Below are 25,047 nucleotides of genomic sequence, written 5' to 3'. Positions count from 1 at the left end.
ACAAAATGGCGGCCCAGCCCGGTCACCGTCAGCCGCGGGGGCCCGTGCGAGACAACCAAGGGGGCCGCAGTGGGGGGGTCTCATCAGCACATCCCTCCGAGAGTCAGCCCAGCAGCAGCGGGGGTCACTTGCATCCAGCAGCCAGGACTCCAGCGAAGGCTGCCACCACTGCTCCTTCGGGGACAAAATGGCGGCAGGGCGGAGCAGGCCAAAATGACCAGGCCCGACGACACCACCGGGCCCCCTGAAGCATCCCACAGTCAAATAATTTCCACCACCGGCCCCAGTCCGTCAAGCACAGGGGCCCAGATGGTCCAACCCCGTCAGGGAGTCCGCTGTACCTCGGCTAGGGGTTAGGGGCCCCCGCAGTGCGAGGTGTCGCCGTCACAAGTCTGAGTGCCGGGGCGCCCATCCCAAGCCTTCCGCACCGTCGGGTCCTCTCCCGCAAGGCTCCTTCAATCTCCGTCGAGCGGCGGGCCAGATCCCCTCCAAATCGCCACTTTCAGCACCAGGCCCAGCCGAGGTGCCCGGACAGCACTCCACTGCGCTCCGCCCCTCGGGCTCGCCGTCGTCCCTTGAACTCGATCGAACTTTTGGGGGGGTTCCCCCGAGGCGATCCGAACCAAAACAGCACCAATATGCACCCCTGATGCTCCGCCACTCTCCTCTCCCGCGCTGATCCTCAGCAGGGGGAGAAAAGCGTAAGAAAAGGGCTCTAGCTTGGCCGGGCCGGAGGAGGTACGGGAGGAAGCGTCCGCTCACCCCGCCATCTTGGCCACGCCCCCGAGAGCGACTTTTAGTAGCAATGGAGCATCCATGGGGGTTCGCTCCCTGGGACATAGCAGTATGTGTAGTGTGCCCTGAGTGAGCATGCAAGGCATGTAGGCTATTTCATGCAGATTATGGCCGGCTAGCCAGTACGAGAGACATTGCAGTTGGCCCCTCAGGCAGTAAGATTTGAAATCTGGTGCCCCCATACCGCCAACTGACGGCAACTGTAGTTTTGCTAAGCTTATACGCCTACGGCCATTTCACCATATTAAGTCCGTCAGGAGTGTGTTCAATGCTTTGAAGTATTGCATCGGGAATACTAAAGGCAAATTAGTGAACAAATACAATATGTGCGGGAGCATTACCATTTTCGATATAGCAAGGCGCCCTGCTACGGAGAAGGGAAGTGATGTCCAGAAAAATACCTGGGGGCGTAACGAGGGTATCGCTTTCTGGAGATTCCCTTCTAAAAGATCTTGTGTATTCCTATACACTTGGATCCCTAGGTATTTAAATGTGCTGGGTGAGACCTTGATTATCTTAACTCCAAATGTAACTGTCAAGGTCTGGGGATTATCCTCCAAAAAAAAAGTGTGGAATTTATTCACGTTCACAGCCAGCCATAAATATGTTCAAAGAGTGAGAAAGAGTGGGCTACCGTTTGTAAATTGACCTGGAGGTTTTTGGTATGTAAGATTATGTAATCTGCGTAGAATAGCAATGCATGGATTGAAGGTTCAATGGGGATACCATAGACTTAGGTGCCCAAGCGCAGCCTTTACACCAAAGGTTCCAAAGCGAGCACGAATAACATGGGGGATAGTGGGCATCCCTGTCTCGTACCCCTGTGCACAGGGTATGCTTCTGATATGTGGGCTCCAGTATGCGCCCTTGTGGTGGGGGAGGTATATAGCAGCCTAACCAGTTGGAGAAAGCTGGGGGGATACCAAATCGAGGAAGGGCAGCCAGCATATACTAGGTGTCAAAAGCCTGAAGTAAATCAAGTGCATGACAACCCGCTGTATGGAATGTATCAGAGGTCGCATTCATTACATGATAGAGCCTACGTATGTTTAGTGACGTGCTGTGACCGGGTATAAAGCCACATTGGTCTGTTTGTATAAGTCATGTGAGGAGTCGGTGAGCCAACATTTTACTCAGTACTTTATACTCAGTATTGAATAGCGATAGAGGTCTATAAGCCATTATATCAGTGGGATCTCTGTCGGGATTCGGCAGCAAGGTCACCAGGACCTGTACCGTAGTAGGGGGCAGAGCTCCTTTGACTAATGAGGATTAGTACAGCCGTTCCAGCTGAGGAACCAGTTGGGTGGAAAAGGTGGCATAAAACTCCACCAGGAGGCCATCAAGGCTTGGTTTTTTGTTGCGAGGAAGTTCTTTAATGGTTTCTTGGATCTCAGCGCCGGTCACAGGTGCTGCCAATGCTTTACTGTTTGCAGCTGTATTCTGCAGGGGGGTTAGATTGTCGACGAAGTGATCAATTGCATGGGACTCTATGGCATGAGGGGCCGCATATAGGGACTCGTAGTAACTATGGAATGCATCATTTATCCCAGTCTGTGTGGTAACACAAGTCATTGTCTATGTGTTAATTTCAAGTATGGGGACTGGTGGAGGGGTGTTTCTAATCATCTGGGTGAGAAGTGTACCTGATCTATCGGCTTCTGCATGTAGTTTCTGATTATAGGATCCGTGATCAATTAAGCATAGGTGCGCTAATATTTCTGTGTATTCAATCCATGCTGTTTGGAGCTCAGTTTCCATGTTCGCGTTTATTGACGCAACTTGTTCCAAAACTCCCCATTCTGCTTCCACCTACATCAGTTCACAACCCACCATCTGGCGTGCTCCCACCATTGTGCTGATCGATGTCCTGCTTATTACAACCTTTAATGCTTCCCAGTCTATCGAGGGGATGGAGGCGGTGTCAATGTTGTCCGTGAAGTATTGTCTATGATATTGGCTATAGTATCGCGGAATAACCCAGCCTCTAAAAGACGGGGGTCTAGTCTCTACGTACGCACTGGGATGGGTATCCGGCCCCAGGACAGAGTAAGTTACAGGGGCTTGTGATCAAAGAGTGTTTTCGCGAGATAGGTGGGATGTGTTACCTGAGGCTAGAGTGCATAGTACACACTCAAATCGTGTGTGTAGTGCATGCGGTGGAGAACAATGAGAGTATTCGCTCATGCCCCCATTGCGGCTGTGCCAAGCATCCAAGATTGTCCATCCCTGCATGCAAGTTTGGAGGGATTTAGCCTGGCGAATGGAGGCCATGCCTGGCAGAGGAGGGTGTGAAAGGTCCAGCTCGATGTCTAATACTGCATTAACCCCCCCCCCCCCTCAAAATCCAAAGGTACATTGTCCAGTCAGCCAGTGCCAAGATACGTTGTGCAAGGAGCACATCTTGTTCCGTATTTGGGGAGTAAATACTTCTGAACATTACAGGTGCATAATCTAAGTTACCCCAGAGTAGAGTGTACCTGCCATTGTGGTCTATTTGTTTGTCCAGAACCTCGAAAGGGACCGCTGCTTTTATCCATACACCGCCCTACTTGTAAATGCTGAATATAATTTGTTAAATATTTGCCCTCTCCTTTTTTTCTGAAGTTTGAGAGCCTCAGAATTAGATAAGTGTGCTTCTTGTAGGTATGCTATGTGTGCCTTGCATCTGCGCAGTTGTACATTCCAAGTAGTAGCCATGGGAGTACATATTATATTGTATTACTTCCCAGTATGTGCGTGAGCAAGACTCTCAGTATGGAAAATTGCCTGTCAGTTCAACAAATTCCAAAGCTTTCTGAATCCCCAATACAAGGTCCAACATTAGAACATCATTCGACCAAACATTAAAAATCAACCATGTTGAACTGTGGCAAACACTCTACATTTGACGTAGCAACTAACGATATTGCCAATAAGATCCGGCCGCCGCTTGCTATTAAGGAGTTCTTTCCCGGGCCCTAGACCCGACCATTTTTGTGAGGGTGCGAATACTCGAAGTTAAAGCAAAACCAAGCCCCAATGTCTCAAAAACAAATTTGTGCAATAGAACATACCATGGTAGCCCGAGTTCTAAGCATAGTGTACATACTTCGCTTATTGGCATTTACATAGGTTGTGTACACATTTACCTGTATAGTGGAGCATAAATATCGCAATAAGTTACCACCTAATGTTCAGCATGAGAGTCCAGTGACTTACTCATCAGCTCAATAAGTCATTTGCCATTTTTGGCATTATGGAGGGAAAGAGTGCCTGTCTGTGGAGAGAGGCCTGATTCTTGAAGTGTAGTAGCTGAAAGGAACGCAGCTCACCGGCCCACCAGTACTTGCTCTTGTGATCGGTCATTTAACCTTTCCCCTGTTGCAGCTTTATTTGTCGTCTTTTCCTGCGCTCTCTCTGCTTACTCTATACGGGTGGGCGGAGTTCGAGTGATTGAGCGGTCCGGGAAAGAAGTTGCTTTTGTGGTCATGAATAATATTGGGCCGGGCGGGTTATATAAAGGCATATTTGAGGTTTAATGTCCTCAGTTGTTTTCACCTCTTGGCATGAAGCCCACTGGAGTTGAACCATGAGTGTATAGTCCTGGAATAAGGAGACACAGGTATTTTCATAGGTTAAAAGTGCATTTTCACTGGTGCATCAGAGGAGTGTATCTCGATCTTTATAGTTGTGGATACGGGCCACTATTGGGCAAGGTGGCACACCCAAGATCGGCTTCCTGGTTGGAACCCTGTTCGCCCTCTCTAAGCAGAACATCTCCGAAAGGTCCTTCGGGGCCACCACCTCATGCAGCCATGTTTCAATAAATTGAGTGGCATTCGGACCCTCACTGATTTCTGGTAGACCAATTATAGGCACATTGTTGTGGCGCGAATTGTCCTTAATGGTATCTGCGAGCTTTCTGTGATCTGCTTTGAAAAGCCAGAGATCCATAGTGAGGGCCCGTAGTTGTTGCTCAATCAAATAAAATCAAATCAGGTGTTTGTTAAGCGCGACTACTCACGCGTAAGGGTCTCAAGGCGCTGGCGGGGGGGGGGGGGTGGTCGCAGGTTCCAGTCCATCAAGGAGGGAGTCTGTGGAAGAGCCAAGTTTTGAGGTTTCCTGCGAAGATGGGGAGCGATTTTATCTGTCTGAGGTGGAGCGGAAGGTCGTTCCAGGCTCTGGCCACGTGGAAGGAGAAGGAGCGGCCTCCCGATCTGGTCTTTCTGGTGCGGGGGACCACAGCGTAGGGAGCTGGGCTGATCGTAGGGTCCTTTGGGGTGTGTGGAATTTGAGTCGGCTATTCAGGTATGCTGGTCCGGTGTCGTGGAGGGCCTTGTGAGCATGGGTTAGCATCTTGAAGGTGACTCTTGCTTCGATGGGGAGCCAGTGGAGTGTGCACAGGTGTTGGGAGATGTGGCAGTGTCTTGGCAGGTTGAGGACCAGTCTTGCGGCAGCGTTTTGGATGTTCTGTAGCTTGCGGTGAGGTTTTTGTTTATTCCGGCATTGAGTGCGCTGACGTAGTCGAGCCTGCTGGTGACCAGGGCGTGAGTGACGGTCTTTCTGTGTTCGAGGGGATCCATTTGAAGGTCTTACGTAGGAGGCGGAGGGTGTGGAAGCAGAAGGACAAGACGGAGTTGATCTGGCAGTCCATTTTGAGCTCTGAGTCCAGGATGATTCCCAGGTTGCGTGCCTGGTCGGTGGGAGTGGGCGGGCTTCTGAGGGCGGGGTGCCACCAGGTGTCGTTCCAGGCGTCTGGGTTTGGGCCCATGAAGAGTACTTCCGTTTTGTTGGTGTTTAGTTGTAGGCAGCTGTTTTTCATCCAGTTGGCGACGGCTTCCATGCCTTCACGAAAGTTGTGTCTGGCGGTGTTTTGTTCGTTGGATAGGGAGAGGATGAGTTGGGTGTCGTCTGCGTATGACACAATGTTGAGTCCGTAGGTTCTGAAGATGGGGCGAGCGGAGCTATGTAGACATTGAAGAGCGTAGGCCTGAGGGAGGACCCCTGGGGGACTCCCCAGGTGGTAGGTGTAGGGTCGGAAAGGAAAGGGGGAGTCTGACCCGCTGCATTCTGCTGGAGAGGAAGGAGCGGATCCAGTCGAAGGCCTTGTCTTGGATCCCTGCGTCATGGAGTCTGCGTATTAGGGTGCGGTGAGAGACTGTGTCAAACGCCGCTGAGAGGTCGAGGAGGATGAGGGCTGTTGTTTCTCCTTTGTCCAGTAAGGTACGGATGTCGTCTGTTGCGGCGAGGAGGGCGGTTTGTGTACTGTGCTTTTTTCTGAAGCGGCATTGGGAGGAGTCGAGGATGTTGTGCTCTTCGATGAATGTGGCGAGTTGGCTGTAGATGGCTTTCTCGATGACTTTCGCTGGGAACGGGAGCAGGGAGATGGGTCTGTTGTTTTTTAGGTCGGTGGGTTCCGCTTAGGGTTTCTCCAGGAGGAGGTTGATCTCAGCGTGTTTCAAGTCGTTAGGGAACGAGGCGGTTGCCAGGGAGCGGTTGATGGTGTGGCAGAGCATGGGTGCGATGGTGTCGGCGGCTCTGTTGAAAATGTGGTGGGGGCAGGGGTCTGTGGGGGCCCCGGAGTGGATTGACTTCATCGACTTCAGTGTGTCTTCGGTGGTGAGGGCTGTCCAGTTGTCGATCGCTAGCTTCAGGGTGTCGGGGGTGGTTGGTGAGGGTTCAGTGTGTTGGTTGTCTTTGTCGAAGTTGTCGTAGATGCTCTTGATTTTATGGCTCAATCGCCATTAAAGATTCTCAGATTTCTTTCAGAATAATATCAAGCTTGTCTAGTGGCGAGTCCGTCACAGTAGAAGGCACATAGTCCTCCGCAAGTTTAGCGGGTGAGCTGTCCAACCCGCTGGGTTGCAAACATCCCGGGTCAGTCGGGTCAGTCGCTTTTCCTCTCGTACGGCTCATATTGACAATCCACCCCACACTCGGGGGCCAGCACTAAGCCTTAGACAGTGTGTTGGAACTCACCTAGGAGTAACAGCAGGTCCAAAAATCTATTGTTCCTTCGCCCGACTCAGAAATCATGCTCAGGTTCAGAGGGGCCAGATATTGCAGCACTGTTTCACTGGCCTCCCAATTTCGTCCCACCAGTAATGTTGATGTTCATCAACTCTAATGGGCAATTGTTAATGGTCCTAAATGCTGGTCCTGATTTGCACTCGCTCAGGAGAAGGTCACCACCTTGTGCGAAGAGTCAGCCCTGGATGTCGCCCCTGCCGTGCTCAGTGCAATGTGGCTGTCCGCATTGAAGGACCCCTCCCCTTGTGTGTTTCTCATGGTCGGCAAGGAAGCTGGGGCAGTCCAGAACAGGCCACCGAGAGGATCCTGGAGTTACCACGTGTCCCGGCGTAGTCAACCAGGGGTGCAAGGGAGAGTTCATGTGCGGATTTCAGTAACCGGGGTTAACAGTGGCCCAGTGACCTCAACAGTACTTTTTAATTATCATCATGGGCCCAACCCCTGCTGTTCTGCTCTCTGGTTCAGTAATGGGATCAGCACCCCCGCAGTGAATCTGGGTGCGGGGGAGGGCGCAGGCAAAGAACAAGCCTCTTCAGGCCAAACAGGGCCTGGCACATACCTCTCTATTTGTCGGCCCTTCAATAGCAGTTTTGTGCACGGAGCTCCTCCACTGCTCCAGATCCAGGCACCGGAGGCCCCATGGCTGCGGGGGCTCAGAGGCAGGAGGATGGAGTTGTCCAGCATTCCGCGTTGGGGCCCCAGGAGGGCAATTGAAGCTGTGTGCCAGTTGGGGAGGCATGACCATTCACAGCAAGTGGCGCAGGGCCCGATGAGGCTTCCACAGTCCGATGCAGGCACTCCAGTACCGCTGTATATGGGTCAGCAGATGATCAGGTGGATGGCAGGCCAAACAGGACTCTATGTCGCCCTGTTGAGCCCCAGTCACTGCAGGTCTGGGGTGGGGAGAGGGGCGAAGACAAGAGGCAGCAGGCAGCTGATTGGTGATGTTCGGGATGCTCAGGTCATCAGCTCTGTGGTGGCCGTCATCTTAGCAGTGTGGTCGACTTTGCCGCTCCAAGACTGGAACCACAGCAGAATGCGCCACCCAAGCCAGAGAAGGTCCCCATCTGTCCCCGAACCTACGAAGAATAAAATGATAATATCTATGTTATTATCATTTTATTTTTCCTGCTCCGAGAGCAGTGGGGCGATGCTCCTCCAGCTTAGCGTAGAAGCCGCCCCTGGCTCAGGCACTGCTCCGAAATAAGGATCAGGTGCGATGAGGCAGGGGGAAGGACAGAATCCACCCTGATGCAGAGGATAGATAGCAGAGCTCCATGAGAACACTCTCACTCGAGCGCCATTTTAAACCCACAGGGAGGCTATATATTAGAAAGGGAAACGTGTATTTTTACATGCTCCAACAGTAAAACCCTGTTATTGTCACTTTTACTGTTGAGAAGACTAGTAGCCCCATTAGTGAGTGCAGAGTTGCAAGCTGACACTTCAGTCTTGCTAACTTCTGACTGGTACTACTAAAGTTGATATTGTAAGGTAACAAACAACTTGTTACATTAAGCCCAACTTGATGTTCAAGTCAATATTAATGTAGCTTGTTGCAGTGTACAACTTTTACAAAGTTACCACTTTGTTGCCCAAAGTCTCCTGTGCTTCTTCATGGTTGCACATGGGGTCTGTCCCTGAGACAAATGTTTGCCCCGCTGGGCAGACGTGCAAACGATTTCCTAGAAAGGACACAATAGAAGCCTGCATGGGCAAGAGGTGTGACCACTCCCTGGTAGGAAGCCACACAAGTGTTGGCCCAAAAGGTGAGCTTCAAAGGAAATGCTAAAAACCTCCCTTTTTCCTCCCCCTTTTTAGTCAGCTTACTGTTAATTCTTGCCTTGTTGCTGTTATCACTCTTTTTTGGGTTAAGCGCCAGGAAACCTTTGGTGTCAGTGCGCTATATAAATATCATCTAACATAACATAACATAACAATGCTGCCTTTGAAGGGCAAATGGGAAACACCTGGGAGAGGGGCTGTTCTATTTTTTAGACAGACAGACAGGCTGGCACTTATGACAGAGAGGGGAAACCAATTGTCAGACCAGTTTTCCAGGGGAATGTAGCCCCCCAGGTAGCCACAACTCTAGGTTGGTCTAGGGAACGCTGCACGCCAAGAGGGGGGTTCTGCCATCTTGAGATAGGGTAGAATAGAGCACTCTCGGATAGCTAGATGCCACACTTCGCAGGAAGTTCTCATCAGGCTAGAGGGAATCTAGTAGCCCATTGACTAGTGACAGCGACCTCCCTTGTTGGCCTTTTCTAGGCATTAAAAGGCCTACCCCTACACACAGATCTGAAATCTCATTGGACTCGAGAAGATGACCAAAGAAGGACGGCCCTGCTGCCACAAAGGACCTGGCGAAGAGAGGCTGCACCAGCATGGACTGCACCTGCTGAATCTGGTGGCTATCAAAGGAAGGGTAACTGTATTGCTGTGTCCTGCTCATAGAGAAGTCAACTCCTGAGCCCAACCAAAGCAAGACACTCCATGGGTCAGTTGGCTGACCTCCTGCTCGCAATACAGGCCCACAACAGCTGAAGAAGCCCGCTGGGGTGAGTTGGTAGCCCAGATTCCCTGATCGCTGCTACTAGCCATCGTGCAGCCCAAAAGAACATGACCCAATGCTCAAAGGCTGCGGTTATGTTTTGTAATGTACCCCAACATTGGCCTGGGTAGTCACCTAATCTTTCATCTACATTTTCCTTGCCATTGTACTACATAACGGTTTTTGGTATTGACCTTTTACCTAGTTAGGTACTGCATAACATATCGTTATGTTTTCCCAGAAAACTAGCCTCATTGGTTATGCATCAGGATTCTCATTATCACAGCAGGACTACTATTTTCTGCATAACAACTATGTAGAAGGGTCATTCCTTTTGTCATCCGCTGCCGACATGACAGAGCAAGATATAACCCCTGAGGGTACCTTTGGTGTCTATATACACCATATCTTTGCTGGGGCAGGCAGAGGAGAAAGACTTCCATGCTGACACAGTGACACGAGCCGCTGAGGTTCCTGCACGCAGAAACTCCAGCACGCAGTGGTCTGACATCCCTCGCGGGGTGTCCATCTCAAGACCAAGATGGAGTACTTCATTCTCTCACACCAGGTAATGGGGTTGGCTTTGTCATAGGGGGATTCTTGGCTCTACACCTACATACATGCTAGGTACACTTAGGTTCATCTACTTAGGGTTGCATCGTAGGAGTATGCATTAATATTGTCATATTTATATACCTGCCTATATTCATTGTTTTACCTCTATGGTAGAAATGTCTTATGGTTGTTTGCAGCACACCTATTTTACACTAGAATGATGCTGGTTCAATAAATGCTTATTGAAAACGTCCCCACCATTAATTCTGTGTATCTCTCGGAGACAAAGTGAGCACAAGTGTCTGAGCAAAAAGTACTGTACTGTTTCCACGATCCCTGATGGGACAGAGTTGTCATGTTCGATAGTTGCCAACAACTATGCTCTCCTTGGTAAGAGGGGTACATAGTGGCACTGTGAGCTAATTGATATACAGGTGAATATATCCGGTGGTGGGTGTCTGGAATCAGTCTGGACACCAATCCCACAGTTTATGTTGTCTAAACGCGTAGATCCTTTATCGATTTATAGGAACTACACAGCAGTGCTCCTGGGTCTGCTGGACCCAGAAAAGTTGTCAGAGGGCAGCTTGGTTGCCCTGAAGGTACGTTACTGCCAAAAGAAGAAAAATACTGAAACTGCTATACTGGGTGACTGGTAAACCATTGGCTAATGGACTTTTGCCAAGCTCAAGAGGGCTTTGAGGGATGTTGACCCCTGTGGACAGGATCCCCTCATCAAGCCTGTGGACTTAGGAGTAGTCCCAGGAAGACTCTTATCAACTGCTCAGCATATTCAGCATCCTCTATCCCTTCCATCAGGACCACTCTATAGAAATCAATGGCAAGGAGCCACTGACACTGGAATTGAACTGAAGACTGATTTTACTGGAGAGCTAACTGTTTCTATAGACCTTGCTGGTCCCTCTCAGTGACTCCATGCTGGAGTTGGTCGCCTAAACTAACTCTGAGTATTTGCATTGATACATGCCAATGTTTTTCCTGAAAAAGTTTCCACGTGTTAAATTTGTTGAATTTACCAATGTATGTACATGGTTCCGTAAAAAGTGTTGATTTACCAAAGCTTGTAAATTCTCTATCTACAGAACCCTCCGGTGGATCTTTTCTGGTGTCAAAAAATATATAAAAATTAGAATAGCCATAATGCGTGTAACAACGTTGTCCATTTGCCACATCCTTTGCAATAGGTGTCAGACCCACCAAACATGGCCTTTAACCAAGCTGGGGGAAACCATAATATCAGGAGATTGTAGGCATTTTCTTTATGCTGTACACATATAGAAGATTTAGCAGCCCTTCTCTAAATTTTGCACCACGTTTCATTTGAGATCTCCCTTCCTAGGTCCCTCTACCAGTAGGGAATATATTTATGTTTGGGCTAGATGACAAGCTTCTGGATTGATCTGTATATTCAGGTAATGGCCTTATAATGGATATTATTTGCAAAAGGGATTCCAGGTGGGTCAACTCTCTTTTTGCTTTATCTTGGACCGATGGAAAGACCTCCCGTACTAAATGAGAGTCATTTTGACTCCATCTACAGAAGCCTGGATTCGTGAGGCTCGGTGGAAAGTCAAGGTTATGGAGTATTGAAGTCAGAGGTGATGGCTCTTAAGAAGCACTGTGTTGTCATATGGCTTGTTGCCAGTACTCCAGTAAACTCGAGGTGGCGTTCAACAAGAAGCATGATTTTGGTCTAGCTCTTGGAGGAAGCCACAAAATCGATATGAGGTGGTTCTCAGGAAAAGTCCTGTTCCCTCTGGCCCCAAGGTTATCCTTCCTGTGTTTACATTAAGGGAACTACTTTTTTCTCTTTATTTCAGCACTCATGTTTTTTGCTTTGTACCTCATGTGCTCCATCCCACCTTACACCCCCACCCCTTTACTCTCTATGTTGCTTCCCCAGTTGATACTTTACTTCTCCAACACCTCCCAATCCCGTTTTTTGAAAATGTACTTTATTTGTGAAATCCCCTCTGCTGCTCCTAGCGGGGGCCGGCACAGGTAAGCACGTAGGGCAGTGTGGCGGGGCGGGGGAAGATGACAAATGACGGAATAGGTAACATTAAATAAATAAAATCAATTCAGTTATCTGTCCACTCCCCCATACCCCCGCCCCACCACATGTACCTGCAAGGACTGCGACCGGCTGCTCCCCAGTCTCCCCTCCCTACTCTTACCTTAATTGTTTCCCTCTTGGTCCTCCATTGTTCACCCTCCCTTCATTGTCAAATTCTTCTTGTTCTTTATTTTAAAAAAACGCTTTTGTTTTCTGTTTTTGTAGGGCCTAACTGCTAACAATCTGCTGCCAGGCTGCTACTATCTTAAAGAGAATACACTTTGGTGCATCTTTTACTGTTTCTTTAATTTTCTGCTCCAAGATGGGCATCTACCATCTTAATAAGGTAAATTAAAACAAAATAGGCTGTTGTCTTATGACACATGCGTGAAAGATGATGCTGGAGCCGCTGTAACTGTACTCGGGGAACACATTAAGTGGCTTACAAGCAGAGACAGATTCTTCCTATCCAGTGGAATGGGAACACTGAAGTAGTTACCCCTACTGGGCAAAGGCCCCAACCTGTAAGACAACACTGCCTGGACAGCAGAGAAGGCGGTCAACCAAGAGATGTGTTTATCTTTATACAGAACTGTCAGAGTCCTGCAGAAGTAGATAATTGCAGTAGTAGATAATTTTCCTAAAGTCACTACCAACACTGGCGGATATGAAAATCAGAAACAGATGCGAGGAGACATGGACATGTGAACACAAAAACAGACATATGGACATCGAGTGATATGGATACAGGAAGACACAGGGAACATGGACACCAAAAGAGAAACAGACAGTGAGAGTGACTGACAGTAAAAGAGACATGCAAGAAGGGAGAAACACAGACACTTGGACTAGACAAGGATATCCAAGACACACAAACAGACCTCTCAGAGTGACATGCCACCTCACACCTTCATAACCCGGGCTACTCTCAGTGCAGAAAGTCAAGGCGTTGTCAGATGCTGAGATTTACTAATCACAACATAACAAACCTTTGCGTAATGGGGTAGCAACTGACTAGGTCCACCTGTTCCTCCACTCTGTGAAGAAGATCATTGGTGGCGTACAGCATACTGTCAATCCATACTAAAACAACAATATGTACAATGGTAACACCGACACGTTTCACAGTTCACCTTGGTGTTGAAGTGCATCATACATAGCAATCACATATTACTTTGCTCCCTACAACCTCTTACTTTCAGAATCATGATTAAGGGTTCCATTCTCCATCTTTACTGATTTTTACACACACATACAAACATAAAGCTAGTCATTTCCCGGTCTGTATTTTCTTTTTATGACGAAAAAGCAGAAATTATGTCTTCATTTGAGTATTGCTCAATACTGTGATATAAGGACAATGAAGGGAATGAGAGAAGAATGAATAATTCTGGTATTTGGGGCCGTCAATCCTGACTACCGAGCCAATCAATGTATATATTAGCACATAGAGAGTTTAAAAAAGGATGACACGCCATAAAGAAGCTTAAATTGCTTCAGATGGTACACGTGAATGTACTACAATACGAATGGCTTCTGGTGACTGATTTTACTATACTGTTAATTCTTTTTTATGTGACTGTACTGTTTATTGCAAATTTAGTGCAGAAAATCCTACAGACTTCAAAGAGTGAGTGAGTGAAGATATATCAGTTAAATAATTATGGAACTATTCAAGCTGCAACTTCATTTTTTTAACCCACCAAAAATGAATGTAGATAAAAACCAATGAGACAGAATAAAACGAAAATGTCAAAATATAAATAAAACAAAACCTGGAACCCTCATAACCATCCATTTATTATACTCTCGTATCTATCCTTTTACAGTATGTGCGACTACAGCTTTGAATGAAAGTGTTTTATATGAAAATGCAATCAAAAATATGCATGCCACAGTTCTAATAACAAATCTCCTATGGTATCTGACCCTCAAGCAACGGGCACTAAAATCAAACATAAGAAAAAAAAACATTAAACCTGTCCTTAAAACGTAAATGAATGCAAAAAAATAATATTCAGTTTCTGCCTCATCTTTTTGACGATTTTAAGATCATTTTAGCTAATACATATCTATCCTTAGTTCTTTTAAAAATGGAAATCTACTTACTAGGCCAGCCCAAAACAGAAAAAAGAATATCAACCAAGGAACGTCAGTGCATTTTCGGTAGATCTGAGGTCTCCATTGTCTCGGTCGGGAAATGTCATCCTCAGAAACCTGGAGAGAGAGAGAGAGGGCATTGTATGGATCAATTTAATCTCAGTTACACTTCCTTGTCTGTTATTTAGGCAAGTACAGGCAATTCAGAAATCATATCCTTACCATCTGTCATGTGTTGTGTTTGGAATTTCCTTGAAGTAATGTGAGATCAAATTAGCAAAACTGTGTTCCCAGTGCCCCCCCCCCAGCGTGAGACATTTTAAATTTGACAAAGCCAACGCTCGATTTGGGCAAGATGACTCCATGTCACCACGTACTCGGTGCTCCAGTTCTAAGCTTACTTTCGCCAATTTAATGAATTTTCTATGAATTCAAGATCTCATTCACTTCAATTGCTCCGAATGATTCAACACCTGAAAACAATTTACTAGAGCCTTGTGCCCAAGTTGACATAGAGTCCTCTGGTAAACTGATTAAAACAAAGTGTCCTTATTGGCCATAGTATTAAATGGTTTGCTGTTTTTCCTATATGGGTTCACTAATAGAGGGATCATCAATTGGACATGCTCCAACACAGGTTCAAGAGATCAGGATACGGGATAAACACGAATTCTATAAATTATTTCCATTAGGGATCAATGGACTCCGTTGACTAGGGCAGATTAAGGAAAGAGCACACTTGGTGCATTACCAAATTTCAAATGTGAATTTGGGTGTGCGCAAAATGTGAAGCTTGTGTCCAAACTGCTTTACATGCATGCATCTTGCCCTTGCAAATACATTGCAGCCTGCCAAAGGTGTGGCAGTACTCTTGATTCACAAGCAGATGTGATGGAATGTGTGCCTGCCGCATTTTCAGTTCTCCTCAGTCAGTGCTGGCCTAGTACAGGGTTTCTACAGGAGATGGCACAGTAAATACAGGGACAGAAATGTCACTTGTCTGCATTGCAGAACTTAATGTAATGCTTATGTGCTACATGTCTGTGGATTACTGACATATTTCCAGCTCCATCTTTGGGGTGGGGGTGAATGTAAATAAAAGCAATTGCAGAAAGGGCCCCTTTAAGGCGATATGCTCCCAAAGGAGACATGGGTCTAAGGGATGTGTCCACTGACGTCAACAAGCCGCTCCCAACATGGCTACAGTCTTAATTAAGAGTTTGGTGGATGGGATACTCCATCACAAACGTGACAGATATCCAGTTTGCCCTATTACAAGTGCATTATATCCAATGGTACTTGTAACACAGCGGATAGTTATGTCCATCATGTTTGTGAGGGAGCATCCCATACGCCAAACTCTGAATCAGGCTCTCAGTTGCTTGTGGGGGCCAATGCAAAACCGAGCAGTGGGTGCAGCTCATTGCTTATTGTATATGGATGGAGGGAAAGATATGTCAGTAATACTTCTACGTTTACTCTGAATTCACTCCCTGGCCTTACCCACTGGCTAGAGGTCCCATGTGTCAATTTGAAATTGTAGCAAAAGAAAATGAACCCCACACTTGTTTGGCAAATGTTTTCCCGCTGAAATGTGAGGCCCAACTTATGTAAATTGATCTCAAGTGGAGATCCTAAAAATCTGGCATGGTTCCATACCTCCTGAATTTACAACTCTTCTAATTATTTATTTCATTTTTTACATAACGTTGTGGCATCCTAGTGGCAGCTTAAACACATTTTTTTAAAATATGTTTATTAGTTTAGTCTGCAATCACAGTACAACACTTTGTAATATCCTTTCATACTATACAAATCTAGAGAAGAGATATGTTCTCGAGGATAGGTATCATCCTACAAATAACAAAGGGAATAGTGCATTCCTCCAACATTGTGTCTTATGCATATCGTATTGTACTGAAGTTTATACTGAGCAATCTTATCAGGAAAGAACATCACAACAAAACATTAATTACCCCAAACCCCCAACCCCCGAGTCTCATACGGAAAAACACTATCCTGATGTTACAATTACAAGCCAAATACTGAGTGGGACGAGGAATGTTTACACTGCGTCTTGAGTGTGCGAGGCCTGGGGACTGGCTCCCACTTCAGAGTTGCCTTCTCCATTGCTATGTTCTTCCAGCACTGGAGATGCACGATCCTCCCCCCGTGCACCTCCGTAATCATGGCATACCAAGCTATCGTGTCCTCTTCTAGGTTATCATCTTTTCGGACCCACCGCATTCGTATTAGCTCAGCCGTCGCCCATTCCCTTAGATCGCCAATCCACTGCTTCACTGTAGGGGGCCTCGTACTTATTCAACTGATCACTATCCTCATTTTAGCCAAAACCGACCTCAACGGGATACATTTACATGTAAGCTTTTTCCCTTTTTGTCTGGGGAGCAATCCTAACAGTACCCCTTTAATAGCTTGAGGTTGTATCCACCCGACACTCGGCGAAGAGTTTCCAGTGTTAACTCTCAGAAAGGACCCAACTCTGAGCAACTCGATATCATATGGAGGAACTCAGCGTCATCTCGCCCGCTTTTGGGACATCCAGCAGGATGATCCGGGTATATTTTATGTAGTACACTTGGTGTCAGGTACGTTTGGTGCACTATATTAAATTGTGTGATATTAAATCTAGTATTTGAGTTTATGGTTTAACCCCTTTGTGCACCTTTCGCCATTCTGGGTCTGTCAGGGGTTCCTCCAGCACCGCATCCCATTTAGCCTGAATAGGGAGCGGGTGCATGTTCAGATCCCCTCTCAGTGCCTTATAGATATGTGATACCAGCCTTCGGCCCCCGCCAATGTCACAAGAGCTTGGAGCGTAGCAGTAGTAGGTGGTTCCTCAGGAACGAAGGCCACACCTCTTGTACCACCGCTGAAATCTTGGCATACTGAAGGTACTGCCCCCTGCCCAGGTCAAACACGGTTTCCGCCTCCTCTCTAGTAATGAACTGTTGTCACAAATAAAGATCCCCCATCATAGAGCAGCACCCCTCCGTCCATCTAAGAGTGGACATGGTTCGGCCTATATGTTTAAACGGTGCCACCGCCCATAGCGGAGCCTCCGGAGCATAGGGCGCCCTGTTCCCCACTGTTTTAATTGCGAGTTTCCAAATTGCGGCCACTTGTCGTATTATATATGGAAGGTGTTTCGGTACTCGAGAACCCATCATAAGAAGAAGGTACGGTAAAGGGGTCATCGTGAACGTGCCCTCCAACAACCGTCTCTCCCAATTGTCATTCCCATCTAGCCACTGAACGGCATACTAGAACTGTGCTGCCATGTAATAAAAGCCCAGCCTGGGAACGTCTAGCCCTCCCCCATCCCATGTCCTCTGCAGGGTATCCAATGTAACCCGTTTCGTTTTGGACCCCCTTAAAAGATCCCCCAGTAGGTGATCCAGCTTCCGAAAGTATATCCATGGGATACGATAGAGGGGGTTCTGCATAGTATATAAACAACGCGGGAGCATCACCATTTTTGTTAGCGCTACTCGCCCCATCAAGGACAATGGTAGTGCCGTCCAGAATTCGATCGATTTGAGAATACCTTCCACACAATTCCCCATATTACGCTCCAGGTAGGTCTCCCGTGTGTGTGAAAGCTTAATCCCAAGGTAGCGTATCGAGTCCCTAACCCAGGCCATCCCCACCCTAGGTAGCCCAGTCTCCTCTTTGCCCACCAGGCTCCCCATTGGAAAAAGCTTAGACTTCCCTGGGTTAAGGGAAAGCCCGACAACTGTCCAAATTTATTTCGCTCCCGAAGAAGCTCAGGTACCGCATCTTTTGGGCGCCGGAAAAATATCAAGGTATCATCGGCATACATGGACACCACGTGAAGCGTCGCCCCGAGCCGGATCCCCCGGTGCGCCATTCTGTCTCTAAGGAAGGCCGCCAAGGGCTCCATCGTGAGAGCGAAAAGAAGCGACGACAGAGGGCAACCCTGTCGAGTGCCTCTCTGGAGCTCTACACTTTCTGACACCTGATTACAAAGGCGGATCCGGGCCGTTGGCTTATTATACAACAGTTTGAGCCATCTCAAGTAGCTTTCTCCCAGCCCCATCCGCCCAAGTATGTATGTATGTATGTATGGCATATTTGTATAGCGCAGACTGTCACCCGAAGGGTATCCTGGCGCTTTAGACAACTATACCAACACCACGCATAGCAGTCAGATGAAATTAAGCAGGCCTAGGGAAGAGAAACGTTTTTAATTCTTTCTTAAAAGAGAGAAACTCCCTAGAACTTCTCAACAACAAAGGGAGAGAATTCCAATATTTGGCCGCCACGAAACCAAAGGCTCGGCCGCCCATGCGAGCCCTCAATACCTTTGGGACTACCACAAGATGTGCTGACAGTGATCTAAGGGAGCGAGTGGGCACATACCACTGGAACAGCTCCTGCAATGGAACCGGTCCTTGCCCATGAAGTCCCTTAAACACCAGACAAAGCGCCTTAAAGATGACTCGCTGTGAAACTGGTAGCCAGTGAAGATCGGCTAGCGCCGTAGATGAAGAGTCAGACCGACGGCGGGACAGGGCTAGCTTGGCTGCCATATTCTGCACGCGTTGTAACTTGGCCAGCAATTTGTTTGGAGCTCCCAAGTACTGTCCACATATAGTCCCATTCAACCGAGTCAAAGACCTGTTGGGTGTCAAGGAGACACAAAGCCCAGTCCTCCTCCCCCAAGTGTGGCACATGCCAGACATGCGCAAGTCTGCAGAGGTTATGAGTTGTATTGCGACTGGGGACAAACCCAGCCTGATCTGGCTGGACCAAGCGGGTCATATATGGCAAGAGTCGTGCCGCCAACACGCCCCTCAGAATCTTTTCATCTAAATTGAAAAGATAGATGGGCCTGTAAGAGCTTGGGGAGAGGGGGTCCCGATCTGGTTTTAGAAAAATGGTAACTAGCGCCTCCATCATGGTGGCAGGAAGGGCCCCCGCCTCCAGAGCCTCGTTTTATACCACCAGTAAAAGATCCACCAGCTGCGGAGCAAGCTGCTTATAAAATTCAGCAGGGAGACCATCACTTCCCAAACACTTTTCTGATTTTAACTTTTTGATTGCTACCGGTATTTCTTCTTTAGTGAGCGGTGCCCCCAGGGTTTCGGCATCGTCATCCTCCAGAATAGGAAGTGTTACGTCCCCCAAAAACTTAGTCAGCGTCTGTGGCCGAGTCTGTGCCACAGTCAAACATGTCTGACGTAAGTGTGTAGCAAATTCCTGTATAATCACAGCCTGGGTGTATACCTCATTCCCCATGGCGTTGCGAAGCTTCAACACCGGAGTCTGTACCGTCTCAGTGCAGATAAGTCGTGCTAAGAGCGCTTCCGATCTATCCCCCTGTAGTTGTGTTTTTCTAATCTCGACTAAGCCTCAAGGAGGTCACCCAGAAGTCGCGTTCACTCCATCATGTCAGCAGGAGTCTTATATAGCTTGTGCTTTAGGGACTGTATACGCTTTTCAGAAGTGTCAATATCGGCTGTGAGTTGCTGTCGGACTCCATAAGTCGTTTTCATGCAGACCCCCCCTGATAACTTTCATTGCCCTCCACTCTGTAGACCGTGAGGCCGTGGATCCCCAGTTTTCCCCAAAATAATGACCAAGTGCTTCTTTCTCTGGTTGCACATATAGGGGGTCCGTAAGGGCCTCAGCTCGGAGTCTCCACAGCGGAATAGGTGGGCGTTCCGATCCGCTGGAGAGGGTCAGCAATAATGGCGGAAAGGTATCTCGGCAAGTATGAAATGGTCTGCGTGACCGACGACAGGCACACAGAGAGACAACAATGTTCAATGCGGGAGAAGGTCTGAACTAGGGGGTATAGCAGGAAAACTCCCTTTTAACGGGATTGCGAGCTCTCCATTCATCCCGGAGTTGCATGCCATAAAGGATAACCGTGAGGGATCTCCACATGAGAGGCTTACCGGGATCTCTTGGGGGTTCCCTATCTAATATGCAATTAAAATCTCCAAAATCTCCATGGGGAGCGTGCAGGGGGGTGTTAATGATTAAAAAAAATATATATATATCCCAGGAGTACCTGGGAAAGCATCACAACTCCTATCTAATACCCGCGCTGCTCTCAAGCATGACAGCAGCGTGGAGATTGGCCTCAGTGGGCTCCTTTAACGCTCCACTCCGGACAGGGAGTCTGTGCTGTTTCTCTAGCCCGGGTTACGATCAGTGGTGTAACATAGGCTGCCACAGGCCCTGCAGTATGGGGGGGGCCCGAGGTCCAGGGGCCCCGTCAGCACAGTACCCTGGCCTGAGAGATCCTGAGTGAGTCCAGAGGTGGAGGGCCTCCATGTAATTTGCATAGGCCCCCCTCAAGTTTCATTACACTAGTAATTATGATAGCTGTATTCAAATACAAAAGCACTAATCAATACTTTAGAAGAAGCAAGTATTTCTGTAGAGGAAGAATATTCCTACAACAATTGCAAAATCCAAGATGTGAGATTAAGAAGACCTGTTTTGTCAACTAGTTATGGAAGTAATTTTCACCCTATAGGAATCAAAACACCTGCACATACCAATACCAATACACATAAACATCATGCATCATGCATCATGCAACTGCTGCTAAGCTGTGAGCAGTCTAACAAAAGGATGGCATCTTTGCTCAGGTGGTCAATTCAAATGATACACCGCTTCATGTGATTGTTTGTGTCTGATGATGCTGTGCCGCCCTGAGCTGTGCCTAATGTTCATGGGGCCTTTCTGAGCAATGACCCCTGTTAATCCAGTATCCTTCAAACAACTTGTGAGGTGAGTCTACCAGAATCCTGGTGTCCACAATGTCTGTCCAGGAGGGGTGTTCTACCACAATATTCAAGCTTTAATACAAACCTTCCCTTCAGAGAACACCACAATAAGGACTACCTACATATCACTAAAGCAAGTCAACACTTCCCTACAGATGCGCGCCATGATCAGATGGCAGTAGTCAATACCGTGTACTCACTTTATATCAGGTAAATATTATTTAACTCAATAGTGTGACATACAGCCTCCAGATGCAGCAGCTCCTCGCAGACCACACAATGAGGAACATAACTTAATCATGCCGTTTATCGCTCACTCACGGCCCTCTTCATTGGCACCCATATAAAAGCTAGGCAAATCTAGGCTGTCTATTTAGATGTCACAATTGAGGTGGGAACAGCACCAAAGTGCTTGATGTACTTTGCTAGCAAAGGACTTCACAAACTACACAAGACAGCTGAGCAGTCAGGCAAATTTAGATTATGAGCGTTATTCTTCAAGCCAAATGAAAAAAGTTAATGTCAAATTGTCTAGCTCCTTCCACGTATAGAGCCGCGACGTGGTCTGGACCTACAATATCTAAATACAGATGAGGAGGATACAGCACAAATCATTAACGGCTACACTTCAGCAAAATGTGGGCGGCGATCCGGAGGTAAACAGGGATGGTCCTGGCTTGTATCCTGGGGAGAATGAAAGAATGCTCATATTTCAGAGATGAACACATACAAGCTGCCTAGAAAGGAGAGTCCATCAAGTGAGAATCAAATGGCACACATTTCAATGCATTGTCTTCGATGTTGGGTTTTTGCTCAGCAACATGCAGAACACAAAATTCTCAAAGGGAATGGGTCATACAGTGACCACGGTTATAAACTGCTCTTGTGATGGGCACAAATGCTCTTCATATCACAAAGTATACCACAATGCCTGTATTTTTATATCCATTATGAGTCCTCTCTGGACATTTGTTCTTTTTGGCCTTGGACAGATGAAGAAAGCCTCTCATCCCTTTTTGTTTGGACAAAATAGGTCTTGAGAATTTGGATTATTCCTTTTCCTTTCCCCAGTCGGGTAGCTAATTTACCATTGTCGCAGTTACAGCTGATAATAATAATTCTTCATCTATGGTTACTCTGCCAGAACTTTTAGAGTCTAGTTGCACGATTCAGTTCACGTAATTACATTTTTTTTTTTATTAGAACTACTGTAGCAGAACTCCGAGGATAAAGATGAATGCTCATGAATTTGAGGCTGTTTGCGAGTTACTCAATTATTTCTTACAAGGCCTTTATGGTCTTTCCCACCGAAATAAAATCAATATTGATATCTGAGCAGTTGATTCTTTTGAAGTCTACGAAATACAGGGTCACAACACATAGGAAAAGTGAACACTGGGTGGACAGTAATAAGACCCTAAAATATGATATAATAATACCACTGTGAAGGAAATAAGGGATTTGTTATCATCGAAATTTACAAATCAATTATGAACAAATATAAAATATTGTCTATTGATACATCAAAGACTGAACTTTTTTAATTAGCAACTTGCTGTAAATGTAATTGGTATGTAGCTTGATAATGGTGGGAGCTTCCTGTTAGATGGGACTTTTTAATTGCAAGAAAGGATGTGCTCAGACCCAAATTTCCTCCCGATAAAAGGTTTTGAGTGTTTTTCAAGTGCATTCAAGAACACAGTAGTGATTTATTCTACAGAGATATTTCTGGAGACAGCCCCTCTGTTCTTCAAATCTTTTTAAAGAGAATCCCCGGTAGGAACATGTTTGTTTTTTTGCTTTCAGATTTTCAGAACCAGAAGCGTACCAAAAGACACGGACTCCAAATTAACATCTTAGGTCTAACCTGGTATTAATATAAGAGAGTTGGGCATTTTCGCTTGCCTGATAAGTATTACTGTCTTATTTCATGCTATTGGCGATTTGCTATATCATTCCGCGTAAGGAAGTGATTCCACTGGAATGCATGAGGAACAGTTTTACACCTGAAAATTCCACTTACTTATCTCACTGTTAGTCACATTCAAGTATTTATCTATCTATAACAAAACCTCTAATTTTTTGCTACTTATTCCCCCAGCATTTTCAAGACCAGTAGGGGAGGCGCTAATGTGACAAGCATTTTTTCCTGTTGTAACACATGTAAACAATGTTTGCGAATGCCTGCATTTCACAACCGTTGTCGCCATATCGCTCTGACCTACTAGCTTCACATATTGTAATAGCTAGGAAAGGTAAAAATAGGAAAGGTCACATCCCAAATGCAGGGTTATTAAACAAGATTTTCAAATAAAGTCTCTGATCAACATGGTGATGACATTAATTTCATGGTGGTTTAGAAGTTCCACAAGATTAGTCCCTGGCTTTCCTTAAGTAGCATATACAATAATTATATAAACTACAGAAGAGCTTCATTCTTCCCCCTAAGGGGAAAGTATAGTGGAGACCGAAAACCAGAATGAAAAGTACAAGGGGTGACAGAAAGAATCTTTGGGGTGAAAGAGGGCATGAGCTCCGGCCTGAGATGTGGCACGCCTGAAAACTTATCGATCATCCTATCTGCATTGAACACTGAAGCTTGTTAAATCAACGCATCGTGTGTGAGCTTCGGTCTCGGATCACAGGCATGGTCTTTCTACATTACAACCTAAAGAATGAGGAATGCTCTGGTGTGACTGGAAATGTAAGCAGTCCTACACCTTGAGTTTGCGCCACTGCTGTCATCAAAAGCTAACACATCTGGTGAAACAAGGGGGTGCAGGGACAAGACACTTGTAAACTAACAAACATCAACAAGCATTTGCAATGCAAGAGGTCTCACATTTACGCGAGTTTGAGCTATTGACATTGTAAACGGCAATGCTTTTTATTTATGTTTTAGTTTTAACCCCTTCGCCGCGGCAGGAATTCCGCCGCGGTGCTGGGGGGGGGGGGGTTTGGGGGCAACGCGGTGGCGCTGTGCTCGTGACGGAACCGCTCCGTCACGAGCCACGGTTGAGCTGTGCTCATGACGGAGTGGTTCCATCACGTCTCCGCCCACTGCGCTAATCGCCCGCACAGGCGGGGAATTAGCGCCGCGTGGGCGGAGCGGCGGCCAACGGCCGCAGCATGACGGAACCACTCCGTCATGAGCACAGCGCAACCGTGGCTCATGACGGAGTGGTTCCGTCATGAGCAGGGAAGGGGTTAAAACATAAATAAAAGGCATGTCATTTACAAATCCAATAGCTTAAACTCGCGCACATGCGAGACCTATTGCATTGCAAATGCTTGTTTAAGTTGCAAAGAGGAAACTGCTGGAGTCCTCGTTCTTGGCCGGTGGAGCAAACGCTGTAAGGGGCAATAAACCAGGTTGGACCAACCTCCAGTTCAGATGCAGGGCCACCCGTGCGCAATGGAGAAGGAAACAACAGCAGGCGGCAGCTATGGTAAATTGAAGTGGGCCCTTGTGAATCTGGGTGATCCAGAAGCGTCACGAGCTGAATCCAGAAGCCACGTTTTTGCACAGGCTGCGGCGCGGAGCGGGAGGACGCGAGCAGGAGGATGCCAAAATTATCACGGCCCCGATCGGCTCTTTCCCCCGCTGACTCCCGCTGATTCTCCCGCCGGTGCCAGTGAACCGGGGGTCCCACGACACTGCCGGAGTACAGAGAGTAGTGTGCTGGCCACGAGTCGGACGAGTCAGCTAAGGGGGCCGCTGTCGAGTGCTGCTTCTCCTAACTAGTCTAATTAGGCTAGGCTGCCCTGTCTGGCCAGACCGGCCAAACCACCCATTTGTCCTGCCTCGTTCACGTGTGAGCTGCAACAACAGGAGGCGGGCAGGGGCAGCGCAGTGTGGCCCTAGAGTTCCTAAGGCACCATCCAACTGGACTCCATCGGCAGCTGCCCCTCCACACGGACAACAGCACATAGCAGGGCGCACTGTGCTCGGTGGAAGGCGCCACAACCAACAATCCAAGAGATCGCCTCCATCTCCAAGGAACATCAGGGATCAAACGCGGACCACACAGTGGAGCACAGGTGAGCCTGTTCCAGAGCTCCATTTTCTTAGCAGACGAAGCAGCTCATACAAATAAGGGGCAAGTGCTCCCAAGGGGATAATGGAGGCATGCCTATGACTACGCTGCGTGCCTCACGCATACCTGCTT

The 25,047-nt window shown here is 47.3% G+C and overlaps 1 protein-coding gene across 1 annotated transcript in view; it reads right to left on the bottom strand.

The window, feature by feature from the left end:
- SLC44A3 (solute carrier family 44 member 3) overlaps positions 1 to 25,047 on the bottom strand; it is a 459,235-nt gene that overhangs the window by 397,054 nt on the left and 37,134 nt on the right. The window contains exon 2 of the mRNA XM_085601492.1: positions 14,103 to 14,210. Coding sequence (XP_085457618.1) covers positions 14,103 to 14,210 — 108 coding nt within the window. The remainder of the gene's footprint in view (positions 1 to 14,102; positions 14,211 to 25,047) is intronic.

This window comes from Triturus cristatus, chromosome 4_2 (assembly GCF_964204655.1).
Source record: "Triturus cristatus chromosome 4_2, aTriCri1.1, whole genome shotgun sequence".
Classification (NCBI taxonomy): Eukaryota; Metazoa; Chordata; class Amphibia; order Caudata; family Salamandridae; genus Triturus; species Triturus cristatus.
The sequence above is the reverse complement of the archived record's forward strand: the minus strand, read 5'-3'. Positions and strand labels throughout refer to the sequence as shown.